Source organism: Macrosteles quadrilineatus, unplaced genomic scaffold, assembly GCF_028750875.1.
Source record: "Macrosteles quadrilineatus isolate MER2022 unplaced genomic scaffold, UCM_ALF_1.0 Scaffold_4__1_contigs__length_99947679, whole genome shotgun sequence".
In the NCBI taxonomy this organism is placed as follows: domain Eukaryota; kingdom Metazoa; phylum Arthropoda; class Insecta; order Hemiptera; family Cicadellidae; genus Macrosteles; species Macrosteles quadrilineatus.
The window spans coordinates 38,583,588-38,600,582 of NW_026542597.1; the positions used below are offsets into that span (position 1 = coordinate 38,583,588).

At 35.3% G+C, this 16,995-nt stretch overlaps 1 protein-coding gene across 1 annotated transcript in view; it reads left to right on the forward strand.

The window, feature by feature from the left end:
• Window positions 1-16,995, forward strand: part of LOC128993430 (cationic amino acid transporter 2) — a 181,531-nt gene that overhangs the window by 135,441 nt on the left and 29,095 nt on the right. The window contains exon 5 of the mRNA XM_054417319.1: window positions 7,470-7,678. Within this exon, the coding sequence (XP_054273294.1) occupies window positions 7,470-7,678 (209 nt within the window). The remainder of the gene's footprint in view (window positions 1-7,469; window positions 7,679-16,995) is intronic.

The window sequence follows — 16,995 nt, forward strand, 5'->3', positions numbered from 1 at the left end:
CCAAAAATCAGCTGCGGTAAGGTAAACAAACAATTTTTTTAAAATGTTATTACTTACTAGGTGGCGTTCGCAGAGGCATCCACAAAATTGAGCGGAGTCATCAAGGGTTCATATTATATTGTTTTTGTCTTACTGCAGTAAAAACAGTATTTTTTCATGCATGCGCTGCGGGTCTAAAGTAGCATTTTTAATATTTAGGGAGTAAAAATCGTTTTTAGCCTCTATGGAGTAAAAATCAGCTGTTGTCAACTCAGTTGTAAATTTCGATTGTAAACGATTGCATGTATCGAAAATATGTATCAATTTGTGCTTCGTAATCATTTTTAACATATTACAGTCTACAGTCTCTTCCCGTAGCATTTTAGCATTGCAGATACATTAATCCATTCCCAAACTCAACACTGCTCACATTTACTACTTCCTTCACCACACCCTACGTCGTGGACCTGTTTCCCTCTCTTCCCATAGCATTTTAGGATTGCAGATACATTAATGTAATTGCCAAAGACAGTTCCCACACTCTGCGCTGTTAGCCTTACTACTTCCTTCACCATTTACTACGTCATTGGCCTGTTTCCTTCCTTTCTCATAGCATTTAAGTATTACAAATTCACTTATCCATCTGCTCAAACGGTTCCCCCACTCTGCACTGCCAGCCTTTACTACTTCCTTCACCACTTACGTCGTGGACCTGTATTCATCGCTTTCCATAGCATTTTAGTATTTTAGATACGTTAATCTAATTGCAACAAACATCCCCACTGTCCGTACTGCTAGACTTTACTACTTCTTTCACAATTTCCTATGTCTTGGGCATGCTTCCATCCCTTCTCATAGCATTTCAGCATTGCAGATACATTAAAACTGCTACAAACGGTTTCCAGTTCCCACACTCCACACTGCTCACCTTACTACTTCTTTCACCTGTTCCTACGTCGCGGATCTGTTTCCCTCTCTTCCCATAGCATTTTAAGATTGCAGATACCTGAATCTAATCGTCATAAACAGATCCCACACTCCGAACAGCTCGCCTTTACTACTTCCTTCGCCACTTCCCACATCGCGGACCTGTTTTCCTCCCTTCCCATAGCATTTTAGGATTGCAGATACCCTTATCTTATCGTCATAAACAGTTCCCACACTCCGGACAGCTCGCTTTGACTACTTCCTTCACCACTTCCTACGTCACGGGCCTGTTTCCCTCCCTTTCCCATAGCAGTTTTGATTGCCCATACCCTTATCTAATCGTCATAATAGTTCCAACACTCCGGACAGCTCGCCTTGACTACTTCCTTCACCACTTCCTACGTCGCGGACCTGTTTCCCTCCCTTCCCATTGCACTTAAAGATTGCAGATACCTTAATCTAATCGTCATAAACAGTTCCTGCACTCCGGACTACTCGCCTTGAATACTTCCATCACCACTTCCTACGTCGCGGACCTGTTTTCCTCCCTTCCCATAGCATTTTAGGATTGCAGATACCCTAATCTAATCGTCATAAACAGTTTCCACACTCCAGACTGTTCACCTTTACTACTTCCTTAACCTCTTCATACGTCACGAACCTCAAGCTAGTGTCGTCATTTGATTATAGTACCTGGGGACCGAGCTTTGCTCGGGGAAAATCATTAGTTCACTCTGAAAGCACCGTAGTATTGGAGATACATAAATCCACACATCTACATCCTACACAATTTCCTACGTCATGGACCTGTTTCCCTCCATTCCATTGCATTTAAAGATTGCAGATACCTTAATCTAATCGTCATAAACAGTTCCCACACTCCGGACTACTCGCCTTGACTACTTCCTTCACCACTTCCTACGTCGCGGACCTGTTTCCCTCCCTTCCCGTAGCATTTTAGGTTTGCTGATACCATAATCTAATTGTCATTAACATATCCAACACTCCGGACAACTCGCCTAGACTACTTTCTTCACCACTTCCTACGTCGCGGACCTATTTTCCTCCCTTTCCATAGCATTTTAGAATTGCAAATACCTTAATCTAATCGTCATAAACAGTTCCCACACTCCGGACAGCTCACCTTGACTACTTCCTTCATCACTTCCTACGTCGCGGACCTGTTTTCCTCCCTTCCCGTAGCATTTTAGGTTTGCTGATACCTTAATCTAATTGTCATAAACATTTCCAACACTCCGGACAACTCGCCTAGACTACTTCCTTCACCACGTCCTACGTCGCGGACCTATTTTCCTCCCTTTCCATAGCATTTTAGGATTGCAAATACCTTAATCTAATCATCATAAACAGTTCCCACGCTCCAGACAGCTCGCCTTGACTACTTCCTTCACCACTTCTTACGTCACGGACCTGTTTCCCTCCCTTCCCATAGCATTTTAGGATTGCCCATACCCTTATCTAATCGCCATAAACAGTTCCCTCACTCCTGACAGCTCGCCTTGACTACTTCCTTCACCACTTCTTACGTCGCGGACCTCTTTCCCTCCCTTCCCATAGCATTTTAGGATTGCCCATACCCTTATCTTATCGTCATAAACAGTTCCCACACACCGGACAGCTCGCTTTGACTACTTCCTTCACCACTTCCTACGTCACGGGCCTGTTTCCTTCCCTTTCCCATAGCATTTTTGATTGCCCATACCCTTATCTAATCGTCATAATAGTTCCAACACTCCGGACAGCTCGCCTTGACTACTTCCTTCACCACTTCCTACGTCGCGGACCTGTTTCCCTCCCTTCCCATTGCACTTAAAGATTGCAGATACCTTAATCTAATCGTCATAAACAGTTCCCGCACTCCGGACTACTCGCCTTGACTACTTCCTTCACCACTTCCTACGTCGCGGACCTGTTTTCCTCCCTTCCCATAGCATTTTAGGATTGCAGATACCCTAATCTTATCGTCATAAACAGTCCCCACACTCCGGACTGCTCACATTTACTACTTCCTTCATATCACTTCCTACGTCACGGACCTGTTTCCCTCTATTCCCATAGCATTTTATGATTGCCTTTACTACTTCCTTCACTACTTCCTACGTCACGGACCTGTTTCCTTCCCTTCCCATAGCATTTTAGGATTGCAGATACCTTAATGTATTCGTCATAAACAGATCCTAGACTTCGCACTGCTACCCTTGACTACAATGTATCGAGTAATCTTAAGTATAATCTTTGCTCAATATTAACAAGTGATGTTTTTCCTTTTGTACTGTATTTGTAATTTCCTAGTATACTGTGGGTAGTTGGCTTATTATGAACACATGCTAAAACTTCAAATCTTTTGTTTACTTTTTACTTGTTATTTAATTCAGCCAACATGGTTACCTAGCAACCCATAAGACTAATGTTAAGAAAATGTGATTTTCAGTTTCATTTTTCTACGGATTCCTGAGAGACTTTTTAACGCCATATAGATGTTGGCACTCACCGATATGGTCTTTATCACCATGCAAAATTTGAAAACGATTGATTCAGCCGTCTAGGAGGAGTTTGCGTATTACGAAATGCATAAAAGTCGACGTATAAGAGCTTCGCTCGCTTCGCTCGCTCCGCTCAATAAAAGTACACAACTTTTGATTTTTCTACGTAGGGAATCGATCGACCTTTATAATAGTAGTGTTATTTGGTGTCTGGATTAATCTTGGAATTTGTATATCAAGTTTACTTTCAAAATATTGTTTTTAAAATTTTTATTTTTATAATCTTTATATATATATATTTTTTTAGTTTACAACTTTGACTATCCAATTAACACTTTTCTGTAGACAATTTTACTGCGAACAAAATGGTGAAAGAATTATTAATTTATTACCTAAGGTTTTCTTTCTATAGCAGTTAGAGTAAAAGTGTACAAATTCGGTAAAATTAATTGCCGCCAGAGGGTGCTGCAGGTAGCGGATTAATTCCTTCCCCAATGGGTTAAGGAAACGTGAGCTACAAACACATATTTACTGACTTGGTTGAAATAAAATATTTACTATATGAATTTGGGTTGGCGTAAATATTACAATGGAAAAAGCAAGAAAGTGATTACTAAAAATAAAACTGAATTAACACACTGTGCTGCATTTCTTGAGCAATCATTTTTTTTTAGAATTTATAATCATTTTGGACAACCTAATGCGGCTATGAGTGGGAAACATATTTGTAGAAAACACTAAACAGCGAGATCAGCTTTTAAAAAATGATGAGATTGCAAGAAATGTTGATTATATTGAACTGTTATTACATCGTGAGTATTTTCATAATCTTTGAGTCGACTCTTTCAAATTCAACGGAAATTATGACTGTTATTCATTTTAAATTAACGTATGTAATACTTTGTGATTGCTCGAATTCAAGCAACAGGTACACTAGTGTTGATTAAACTTCAACGTGGTGAACTCGCGCTGCAAGTTATTTAGCTGTAAAGCTATAGTAAAATTGGTATTTACTTTCATTGTGATGGAGTGATATTAATTTTTTCATGGTGGCCCTTAATATTAATTTCCATCCTAAAATGAAACAATAATATTCAACATATTTATCAATTCCCTGCTTCACATTGATTTGCATTATGTATGTATTTTTTGTAACTATACTGTTGACACCAGTAACAATAGTGAAAATGTTTACCTAAAACAATATGTAACAAATTTTTTTTAATTCACTCAGTTGTTTCACTTACTTAGTAACTATTGCATATGGCTAAATGAGTATGCTCCTGTCAGTTAGTATCCCAGAGATGGTACTCAGTTTGCTCCTAACAGTTAGTATCCCAGAGATGGTACTCAGTTTGCTCCTAACAGTTAGTATCCCAGAGATGGTACTCAGTTTGCTCCTAACAATATCCCAGAGATGGTACTCAGTATGCTGCTCACAGTATCCCAGAGATGGTACTCAGTATGCTGCTCACAGTATCCCGGAGATAGTACTCAGTATGCTGCTCCCAGAGATGGTACTCAGTATGCTCCTGACAGCTAGTATCCCAGATGGTACTCAGTATGCTGCTCACAGTATCCCAGAGATGGTACTCAGTATAATCCTAACAGCTAGTAGATCCCAGATGGTACTCAGTATGCTCCTCACAGTATTCCAGAGATGGTACTCAGTATGCTCCTAACAGCTAGTATCCCAGAGATGGTACTCAGTTTGCTCCTAACAGTATACCAGAGATGGTACTCAGTATGCTGCTCACAGTATACCAGAGATAGTACTCAGTGTGCTGCTCCCAGAGATGGTACTCAGTATGCTCCTCACATTATCCCAAAGATGGTACTCAGTATGCTCCTAACAGCTAGTATCCCAGAGATGGTACTCAGTATGCTCCTCACAGTATCGTAGATGGTACTCAGTATATGCTGCTCACAGTGTATTAAGCTTAGTAATCTGTGGCATAGGTGTAAAGATGGAAGACGTAACTTTTTTCCCTTGTGTTTTGGTTAGATATCATCCTAACCTAAATCGACGTAACCTGGAAAAAAAAACATTGAACAAGTCATAAACAATTTTTATCCCAAAGGGGTAACTTTTAAATTTTCCGATTCATTCCCATAGCTTCCCCATAACAGACCCATAAATGAAATGAAATGAAATGTGTTTATTGTCTTGTGAATTTATACAAATTATTGACAATGTCCGAAAAACTGCTAAAACTAGCATAGTCAGTTAATGAATACAATATACAATATTTACAAGAATACTACACACAAGGAGACATGTTACAATACATACTTTAATATTACAACCAAATAATCTTATTGTTCAGAAAAATGCAACAATTTAAGAAATGGCATTTAGAATAATGAAAGTTATTAAACCCCATAACCAACTAAATCCAACAGTAATTTGGTAAATTTGCTAGCTCTACTTAAAAATTAATAAAAGGCATTTCAAAAAAAATCTTTTAGAGAATAAAAAGGGTTGTTCAAAAGCCATTTGTAGAATTTAGATTTAAAAGTTTTATTAGGATACTAGCTGTGTACCCGTTCTACGCACGGGGATCTTATAATATTCAGTTGAAACCTTCTTATATAAAGAACAGCAGTTGGTTTGCATATTTTAAGATATGCTGGCCAAACTATTATACATAGCTTCATTTTATGTTGTTTTTTGTTGTTCCGGATCGGTATGACAATCAATAAAAGGTTAAATTACCTCTGTGTCTGCCGGTCGATCCTATAACGGTAGGCTTACTTTTATTTTTACTATCTGATCTCGTTTGCATGGCTCAATCACGTCCTGGTTGAAGTTCGTTCGCTACGCTCACTCACCTGTATGTTGGAGCTCGTTCGCTGCGCTCACTTTCCTTCAGGTTAGCTCGTTCGCTACGCTCACTTGCCTTCAGGTTAGCTCGTTCGCTACGCTCACTCGCCTCCAGGTTGCAAATTAGCTGTTGTCATAAATGTAAAAGAAATAATAGTGCTAGTGCTGCACCCTGTTGGTAATCCTTGTAACTTTAATGCTATTGAACATCACAGAACAGAACCAACTTGTTTAATTGAAACAGCTGTTAAGATTCAATAATTTCATTTCTCATAAGGTTAACATGGGCTTCCAGAAATTCCACGTCAAAAATCGACAAAAACTTGATTTTCAAGGGTTTACTGTTAAATATCTAACTGTCTCATATTCGATGAAATACGTCTAAAACCATCTCATATATGTATAGTATTTGGAAAATAAGTTTCAGGCGGGACAGTGCTATAGTTATTGAGGAGTAGTTGTAATAAAGTGCGTATTTTAGCGTTACCAAGAGAATGACAGATAGACAGACAGACAGACAGACAGACAGACAGACAGAAATTGAGATAAGGTTTGATTCGGTTTCTCTGACCTATGAAATGTAAAAATAACCAAAAAGTTCATTATTCTAAGCAATGTACAGACAAAACTCTAATTTTATTTATATAGATTTTGTTATTAAATGTATTAGCTTGTTGTATATTTTTAGTGAGAGTGAGATTACAATATGACTTTTAAGAGTTCTAGACAGTCTAAAAAAAACTATGGTAGCAACGTTTTTATTCCTTTATTATAAACATGAGAATTTTGTTTGATAAGGTTGGGATTTTGTAGAATATATGATACAGAGTCAAATATATAAATGTTGATTACTGTTGGAATTTGTAGCTGAATGAACAGGGGTTTACAGTGTTCCTGTTGGGGTTCACAAGATATGATTCTAACTAACTTCTTTTGTAAGACTAAAATTTCCTCTATCCTACTGCAATTTCCGTAAAAGATAATATTGTATCTGAAAATGGATTGGAAATAAGCAAAGTAGGCTGTTTTAATATAATTTTGATCTATAAAATGTATGTACGTAACCTGAAAAAAAAACATTGAACAAGTCATAAACAATTTTTATCCCAAAGGGGTAACTTTTAAATTTTCCGATTCATTCCCATAGCTTCCCCATAACAGACCCATAGTAGGTAAGCATATATTTTTTGTTCCTAATGGGATAGGTACTTTACTCTCTACCTGTTCTGTCTCAGGGCGGCCACCAGACGTGTTAGCGTTTATCATCACACTGCTGATGATGGTGCTGCTGGCTGCGGGAGTGAAGAAGTCTCTCATCTTCAACAACATCCTCAACGCTGTCAACATGTCTGCATGGGTGTTCCTCATGACTGCTGGGCTGTTCTATGTTGACACTAGCAACTGGACCCAACACAAGGGGTTCCTACCCTTCGGTTGGTCAGGGGTGAGTTAATTCTTGTCTGATCCCAGGCAACTTAGATCAAATCCGTCATAATGTGCAGTTTAAATATGTAAATATAATACATAAAGTACAAAAAGAGAACCTGAATAAATAACCGGTAGAAATATAAAAAAAAACAATCACCTAAACAGTCTGTATCTGTACATCAGTTAAACAAAAAACATAGAAAACAAAGAGGTCATACGAGTATGTGAAAAAATCCATGAATTTGCTATAGATCAGTGGCAGGTTTACAGGTTTTAGTCAAACCACAACCTTAATGATGGTTAACAAATATTTATACTTACAAATTTATACATAAGTTTTTACTGAAACAGACATATTTAAAAATGTGATATTTTTTATATGAATTTTAACCTCTAAGCTAGTTCCTATTTTCTTATTTGTTTTAAAACGTTAATTTGTTTTTGAGACAAATGAATATATTGTTAAGGGTTTCAAAGAGAATTCTAGTTTTCTGACTGCTAGAAAATAAGATTTATTTTAACATAGAGGATACGCGTCCGGTAACCGGACGTGGATAAGGCGTACGGCAATGACGTCATGGGGTTGCGGGAGCCTGGAACGCCTTTACCACAACAATACAATGTTCAGCCATCGGTGGTCGTGGTGTAGTGGATAAGGTGCTCGGCTGATAAGCAAGAGGTCCAGGGTTCGAATCCCATTGATGACTTTAAGTTTTTGTCGAAGAGTTTGCATTGAATACCATTTATTCTTAACTGTACATCTTTTATTAGAATTTTTGGCATTTATAATTTTTTTTATAGAGAAAGAATTTAACCTTAATTCGATTTTTTCATTATCAGCAAGTTTGGTTGGTTAGGTTAGGTTATGACAGTAATTGCCGGACGTCTAATCCACGTCTGGTTACCGGACGTGTATCCTCTGCCTTATTTTAAACTTTCTAGAAGAATCAGAATCATCTCTTTTATGTTTTAACCTCTGGCCTTAAGCCTGTCTTTGAAAAACAATTACTCTAGTGTGCAAGATACATCCCATTATCATGTCAATCATGGCATATTTGTATAACAACATGAGGGAGTCACCAACTGTGAAAAGTGTGCTGCTGTCTAATATGGTTTACTTTCCAAAAATATTGAGGGAATTAGTATAAAACAAATGTTAGAACTACAGAAAGGCAGAAAACAGCTTCTAGCGAGGGTTTAGTCTCGGCGTACAGTCCACTCTTGGTAATTCAAACACTTGATAATTCAAAACTTTCGATAATTCAAAATGAAGGCTCAGTCCCTAGAGAATCTCTCAATATTTCAAATTTTTACCATGCATTTTGATACACTCGGTATTTCAAAGTCCAAATAGAGGGCAGGTCAATTTGTAACACGCAGTAATTCGAAGTTTAGTCGGCAAAACACTCTATAATTCGAAGTGATCTCTTCCTGTTATAACAGGAAACTATACAGTACAGTACATCCTGTTCCCATGGTAGGCTATTTGATGGACGTTTTGATGTTTGTTTAGTTAGAGCAGTAGTCTGAGTTTGCTGACTTGTTTTTCTAAGTTGGCAATCCGATCTCTAGATTGCGTGACATCTGCTTGAGCACAAACGTATTTGTCAGACAGCTGATAGTTCAGCTTTTGGCGAAATATATAGCGCTAAATAACAGATCTCTTTGCAACTACTACAGTAACTGAAAAATAAGCCGTTGATTGTTTAAAAGTGTACTAAAATACGGTATGATGTTTTATTGTAACGTGCTGTACCTTTGTATGTATTAAACAAATGAACTCTCTGTAATTCGAATGGTTTATTTTTCTCCCGATAAATCGAACTCTTGATAATTCAAAACTCTTGATAATTCAAATTTATATGCTTGGCCCACCAATTTCGAATTATCAAGAGTCTACTGTACTCCGTTGATAACACAGCTAACCCCTACAACTGTAAAGCCTTTGAAATTGAAGGCGTAAAGTGACATATTTACAAAACGCTAGCTTAATATCCACTCACTCGCTCCACAGAAATTACATATCCCAGGACAGGTTTTTTTCTTATCAAAGATTTTTTTTTAAAGGAAAGTGATTTGTTTCCCTTGAAATACAAATTTTTTTACTTAACTTAATTATGTTAGACATCTTACCATAAAGTATTAATTCTATTACCATTCTAGGTTATATACCTTTTGTTGCCAATGTAATCCTTGGTCGTCTTGATAGCGACCGGTTTCGACACTCAAGGTGTCGTTGTCAAGCTTAAGACGTGTTGTCACTGCTAGGAGGTTGTCAAAAAGTCTTCAATATATATATACACGAGACACAAACAAACATTTTAAAGAATAAATAATACTTTATGGCCATAAAACTAATGATCACAGTGCGGCTGCAGTTTCAGGGTGTAGGTCTAGACTGACCGTCGCCGTGTCTTCCCCTCCCCTCCTACTATTCGCATTGTTGTTATCAGCTATATTGACTTCTGATTATTCTTCTATGAATGAGGCTGCTTTGTAAATTATGTCTGATTCAAACAAAGTTTTTTCGTTTAGAATGTGTTGGGGAATTCTTGCCGGCCTTGAAAATCTCATATTCTTCAATAGAAGGCTATCCATAAAATGACCTATTTTTTATGAAAATGTAATACATTGATGTTTTTGTCGATATAAAAGACATCGTGGCTATTATCATAGAAAAATTGGTTAACCGATGATCCAATACACATGTATTTCCAACTAATAAATGACAATGTAATTTCTAAAACAGATGAGATTCACTTAATAAGTCCATCTATTAGTCATGCTGTAAACATGCTGCAAGACTATCACCATGTGTTAGATAGTTGGAGCATAAAACAAAAACAATGCTTAATAGTGCCAGTAAATGATAGCAAGGACTGTCAAAATGCTGATAAGGGGAGTCATTGGAGTTTGCTAGTATATATTAAAAATAAAAATGAATTTTATCACTATGATTCATTAGGAACTGCTAACCACTCTGCTGCCCTAAACATTGTTGATAAACTCAGTGATTACCTGGGAATACAAACAAAAGCAACCTTACATACACTTGAAGGATCAGTCCAATCAAATAGCTATGACTGTGGAATTCATATAATCTTAGCAGCTGAAGCAATTATTCAAAACTTAAATTATGTAACGTCAAATAAAAAACTACCAAAATTTGACCAAAATGATTGTATTAAAAAAAGAGCTTTTTTAGCACTTGTGCTACAAAACAGGAATTTTGTTACGGCAGATGTATTAAATACATTAATGATGAATCCAGATGTACATGCTAAAACAAGTGATGAAAATGTTAAAATCTTGGAGGACAAATGTGTACAAAATGATAATCTAAAGGAAAATATTAAAATAAATATATCACACAAGAAACAACATTTACCCAGCAATATAAGTATTTCAAAAAGCAAGCAAGGTGCGGATAAACCATAAAGAATAATGATTTATGGTGATAGTCATGCTAAAGACTGTGTCCTAAATTTACAACGCATTAGTAACAGCGTTGGTGCTGATGTGTCCAGTCTGGTTAACCCTGGAGCCCCGTTATCCTACATCTACAAGAATATTAGTTCTAAAAAGTCTTCTTTTACTAAACGAGATGTGATTGTGGTTGTCGGCGGAACAAATAGTATTGATGAAGACAGTGTGGATACATGTAAAATGATTGAAGACCATATTGAAGACCTTAAACACACAAATGTTGTCCTAACTACCGTTCCATATAGATATGATCAACCAGAACACAACACAAAGATAAATACACTTAACAAAAATATATATGAAATGGTAAAGAAACATCCAGAAGTGTCATTTGTTCCCATAACCTTTTAAGCAGAGAACATTACACCTATCATGGCCTTCACCTAAATAAAAAAGGTAAGGAACTGTTATGGAACATCATTGCTCTTCATGCAATCAAGCTGCACAATTCTTCAAACGGATCAACATTTGTAACCAGCAAAGTTAGACATTCACCAGCGTCAGACAGAGTTAAAGAAAATGAGTTGGAGCATGAAGAGATCTGTGAGGCCCAGACTGACAACAGAGGCAGCAGCCTGTGCCAGACTCCACAACTCGTCCATGGACCAGATATTGTCAGCTCACCATTCCTCGGCTTCCCCACTCCAGACATCATGAGCCAAGACAATTTAAAAAACATCAGAAACAAAACAAATCCAAAAATAACCTAGGTGGGTCACAGACAGAGTTAGTTTTAAATGTTTTATTTTGGAATGTTCAAGGAATAGGAAATAAAATTGATGTTATAGAGCATTTTGTCCATACTAATGATGTAAATGTATTATGTATAGCAGAACACTGGTTAAATAAGGTTGAAATGAAAATGTTAAATATAAATCATTTTAGTCACATTAATTCTTTCTGTAGATCTAATATGTCAAAAGGAGGCTGTGCAATTTTTACTAAGTATATAGATAATGTTAAAACTTTAGAAAATGTAAATAAGTTATCATCTGAACATGTTTGTGAAATATCCACTGCATATTTTTTATCACAAAAGTTGGTTTGTATTTGTATTTACAGACCAAACAAAAAATATCTTAAGGAATTTTTAAATATTTTGTTTGAGTGTTTAATGTTAGTAAATAAGCTTAATGTTGATATTATTCTATGTGGTGATTTTAATGTGGATTTCCTTGATATTGACTGTAATCAACGAAAAGAAGTAACTAATACATTTAATGCTTTTAATCTACATTTGGTTACATTAGAAATCACTAGGCCTAATATGAGAAAAGGTAAAATTGTCAAACTTGGAACTTGTATTGATAACATTGCAACCAACATTCACAGAGATAACAGGACTGGTTGTGTTGTTCCCACCCTTGTATCAGATCACTATGCAATTATGTTATCTACTAGATTACATTCCAGGTGTATGAATGGGCAAAATAGTTTTAAGATCTCACGGCCCATTAATAAAATGAGTGGTGTTTTATTATGTTCAAATTTAAGTAAAGTAAATTGGCTTAGTGTTTATTCATTAGAAACATTAAATGAGAAATTTGACCTGTTTTTGAATATTTTTTTAAGTGTTTTAGATTTTACAATGCCAATCAAATTAGTAGCAGATAAGAGTAGTGAGGATAAATATGACAACCGTTGATATACAAATGAATTGCAGTGTTTGAAACAAAAATGTATTGAGTTTTTGGATGAATTTAAAATGACAGGTAATAAAACATGCAAAGAGGAATATAAGATAACTAAAAGAACATACAGAAAACTTATTAAAGAAGCAAAAGTAAATTACAACTCAAACAAAATATCTACAGCAAAGAATAAGTCGAAAGAAATGTGGAGTACAATAAATAAAAAAGTTAGTGTCAATAGAAAAAGCAAAAGTAAAAATTCTCTCGACCCTCAATCTTTAAATAACCATTTCTTAGACTCTGTAAACAATTTGATTAATAATTTATCTACATCGAACAAATCTTCTGAGGTCTATATTAATGTGTTGAGGGGTATGGACACAATGACAGATATTAGTTTTAAATTAAAACCATTTTCTGTTGAACAGGTATTTGAGAAAATTAATAGGCTAAGTAGTAGTAGATGTCTAGATGTTTATGGATTAAACTCAGATATTATGAAAATGGCTGCAGTGTATATAGTTGAAGTACTAACTTATTTATTTAATCTTTGTATTGTTGAGGGTATATATCCTGATTGTTTAAAATGTGTTAAAGTAATTCCTGTACATAAAACCGGTGATAGATTAGATTTAAATAACTATAGACCCATCAGTATTATTCCTGTTATTAGTAAAGTTTTTGAAAGTTTGATAAATGACCAAGTTGTATCGTATTTTGAAGGAAATGATCTGTTTAATTTTAGTCAATTTGGTTTTAGAGCAAATAGAGGAACTAAAGATGCAGTTCAGAATCTAATTTCTTATTGTTTAGATGAGTTAGAAATGCAAAATAATGTATCGTTGAAATTTTATGATATGAAAAAAGCTTTTGACACTGTGTCCCATGATCTACTACTACAAAAACTTGCCTTTTATAAGTTTGAAGAAAATACTTTAAAATTTTTTGAATCATATCTGTATAAAAGATATCAAAGTGTTTATTGCAATGGTGTTTTTTCTGATTATAAAGAGGTGTTACATGGTGTCCCACAGGGCTCAATTTTGGGCCCAGTATGCTTCATCATTTACATTAATGATTTGCCTAAAAATATTCTAAACCTCAATGTTAAGCCTTATCTTTTTGCAGATGATTTAGCAATACAAATTCAAAGTGAGAATTTGCTAAATTCAACAGTAATGGCATACAAAGCAGATAGCTTAATCGAAGACTGGTGTAAGGCCAATAAATTGTTTTTAAATGTAGAAAAAACTCAAGATTTATGTATTAGTTTTAATAATAGGCATAATAAAAATTGTGTAAAATTTTTAGGTGTTTTTATAGAATCTAACTTAAAGTGGAAAGTTCATATTGATTATACAGCTAAAAAACTTAACAAAGGAATATTTATAATAAACATGCTTAAGAACAGTGTAGATTTTAATACCTTGAAATGCATTTACTATGCACATATACATTCCCATCTAAGTTATGGAACAATTGTATGGGGAGGTAGTAATTATAAAAAAAAACTTTTGTCATTGCAAAAACGAGCAATAAAAATCATGTACAATGTTGATTTTAGAACACACTGTAAACCATTATTTAGGGAGGCTAATATTTTAACTTTACAAGCAATGTATATTTTAGACTGCCTTGTGTTTGCAAAAAATAGTTTTAGTAAAACAGACACACATGAAAATGTACACAGTTACAACACACGAAACCGCTGCGATTTTATATCTAGACAGTGTCGATACAGCACCACAGCTACTAGTTTTATTGAAAAATCCAAACAGTATTATAATATGTTACCTAATAGAATAAGATGTTTTAATTGTTTTAAATTTAAAATAGTACTTAAAAACTACCTGTTAAACCTGTGTCCATATAGAGAAATAGACTTTATAAACGATGTTAAATTAAATCTTAGTTAAAACCTTTAGTTCCAAGACATTTCCTTGACTGTGCCATGCATGTAAACCAGTGTAACGGCAATAAAGCATTCTTATTCTTATTCTTATTCTTATTCTTACTAGGTGTACAATGCAGTTGTCTGCTTGCAATATTGAGCGGAGCCAGCATATTCAATATCAATGATTTTTTTTCATTTTAAATAGAATGCCTATTTGCAGAGGTATCCAAAGTCAATCATAAGTCAGGATTAAGTGAATGAATCGTCTACTTGCAGGAACCGTATTCTATGTTTCATCTGGTTCTCATAAATTAAATGTCTACTTGCAGTATCCAATGCCAATGATATATTTGGTTCGCATAAATGGAATGCCTATTTACAGATTCTAAAGTCAATAGTACGTATGGTTCACGTAGACGGATTGTTTACTTGTAGTATCCAAACCCAATGGTACATGTAAATGAATAGTCTACTTGCAGTATCCTCAATAAATCAATGGTCCATTTATTTTGTTCACATAAATAAAATGCCTAATTGCAGTATCCGAAGTCAATGGTAGGCTTAGGCCTACTTCTGCTTCACTTATATGGGATGTCTATGTGCAGTATTCAAAGTCAATGATACGTCGGGTTCAAGTCAACGAATTGTGTTATATTTGGTTCACATTAGTGGAATTCCTATTTGTAGACTGCAAATAGGAATTGAACATGTTCCAATCAGATAGATATTCAAAGTCTACATTAATTGCACGTCTTGCTCACATAAAATGCTGTAAGTTATTTACAGATTCCAAACGCAATATGGTGCATCATCCTAATTCCGGCAACCCTTATTATTGGTTTAAGTCCTGTGGTCCAAATATTACCATTTCAGATTTATACCTCCCCATATGGTTGGTTACATGACTGTGCCAAATTTCCTGCAGATCGCTTAAGCCTGTCAGGTGGAGCCTGACCTGTATTTGTAAAACAAAGGCAGTGAGTGTAGTATAAGAGCTTCGCTTCACTCCGCTCAATAATTTCGATACTGCAAATGAATCATGGTAGGCCTAAGCAATACCTGTATTATTAAAAGGCAATAACGATTATTATTATATTATTATTAACCATTGTATGTAGAATTTGCTTTTCTTTATTTTTTTTTCAATGTCTTCTTTCTTCATTATTAAAAAAAGAATAATTTATTTGTACAGAAGACTTATTTGCATTGAACATTCATAAAACTCACCAATTCAATTACCTCAATAACTGTTTACCAGTATTATTGTTGTGAGGGATTGGGGTTAGCCTCACTTAGTATAGGCCTATAACTTAGGTCTAGTTTTATTTTAGCAGTTAAAAGTATAGTCCAGGCAAATTAGCTCAAAAATAGGGTGTGCTCCCCAAAAAATCGTCTAAAGCTAGAAAGTGTTTTAATATCTTTCGGGGGTCCCAAATAAGACTCCTGTGAGTTTGCGACGGATTCTGACGTCTGCTTAAGTTTTGGGAGTCGAAAAACTATGAAAATTTTGCACTTTTTTCAGTTTTTCGCTTATAACTCCTAAATAACGAATCCTAAGGAAAATGCTGTTCAAAGGTGTCTTTTAGTGCATTACATTCCGCGTCGATTGATGTTAAATACGTCAAAATCGGCCGAGCCGTTTAGCCGCTGTAGCTTTTCAAAAATGGGATATTTTTAATAACATGGCCAAAAGGTTGACTATTTCACCAGTTTTCGGCTTACAACTCCTAAACGACGCATGCTATACAAAAATGCTCTTATACTACACTCCTGCTTTTTTATTACAAATACTCCTCCTGAACGGCTGAAGCGATCTGCATGAAATTTAACACAGTCATAGTAACCAACCATGGGAAGGTATAAATCTGAAACGGTACAAATCGGACCATAGGACTTTTCCCTACATGAATGCAAACTTTTGGAAATTTAACATGGGCCTTATGGGTTAATTGGTTGCCATGTCATTATTTGCGAGTAAACACTAAAAAGTAAACAAGAGCCTCAACATTAGTCAACAAATCTACCACATTATAAATACAGTACAAAAGAAAAAATTGGATAATACTAAAGAGCATATTATAGTATATTGTATGTAATACGAAATGATTAACAATCAGTTCTATATTGAGTGATTAAACTCCATGCCGTTTATATTTAATTGTAAAATGGTTCTGTTCTTTTTAACAACAATGAATAGTTAACTAATTAGGCCTAAGTTTATGTTGCTTGGAGAAGGAGAAGATAAAACGAGGTCATTAAAAAAACACTACAACATAATTATACCAACAAAAATCACACCGCCCTTGATTTGCAAGAAACTTT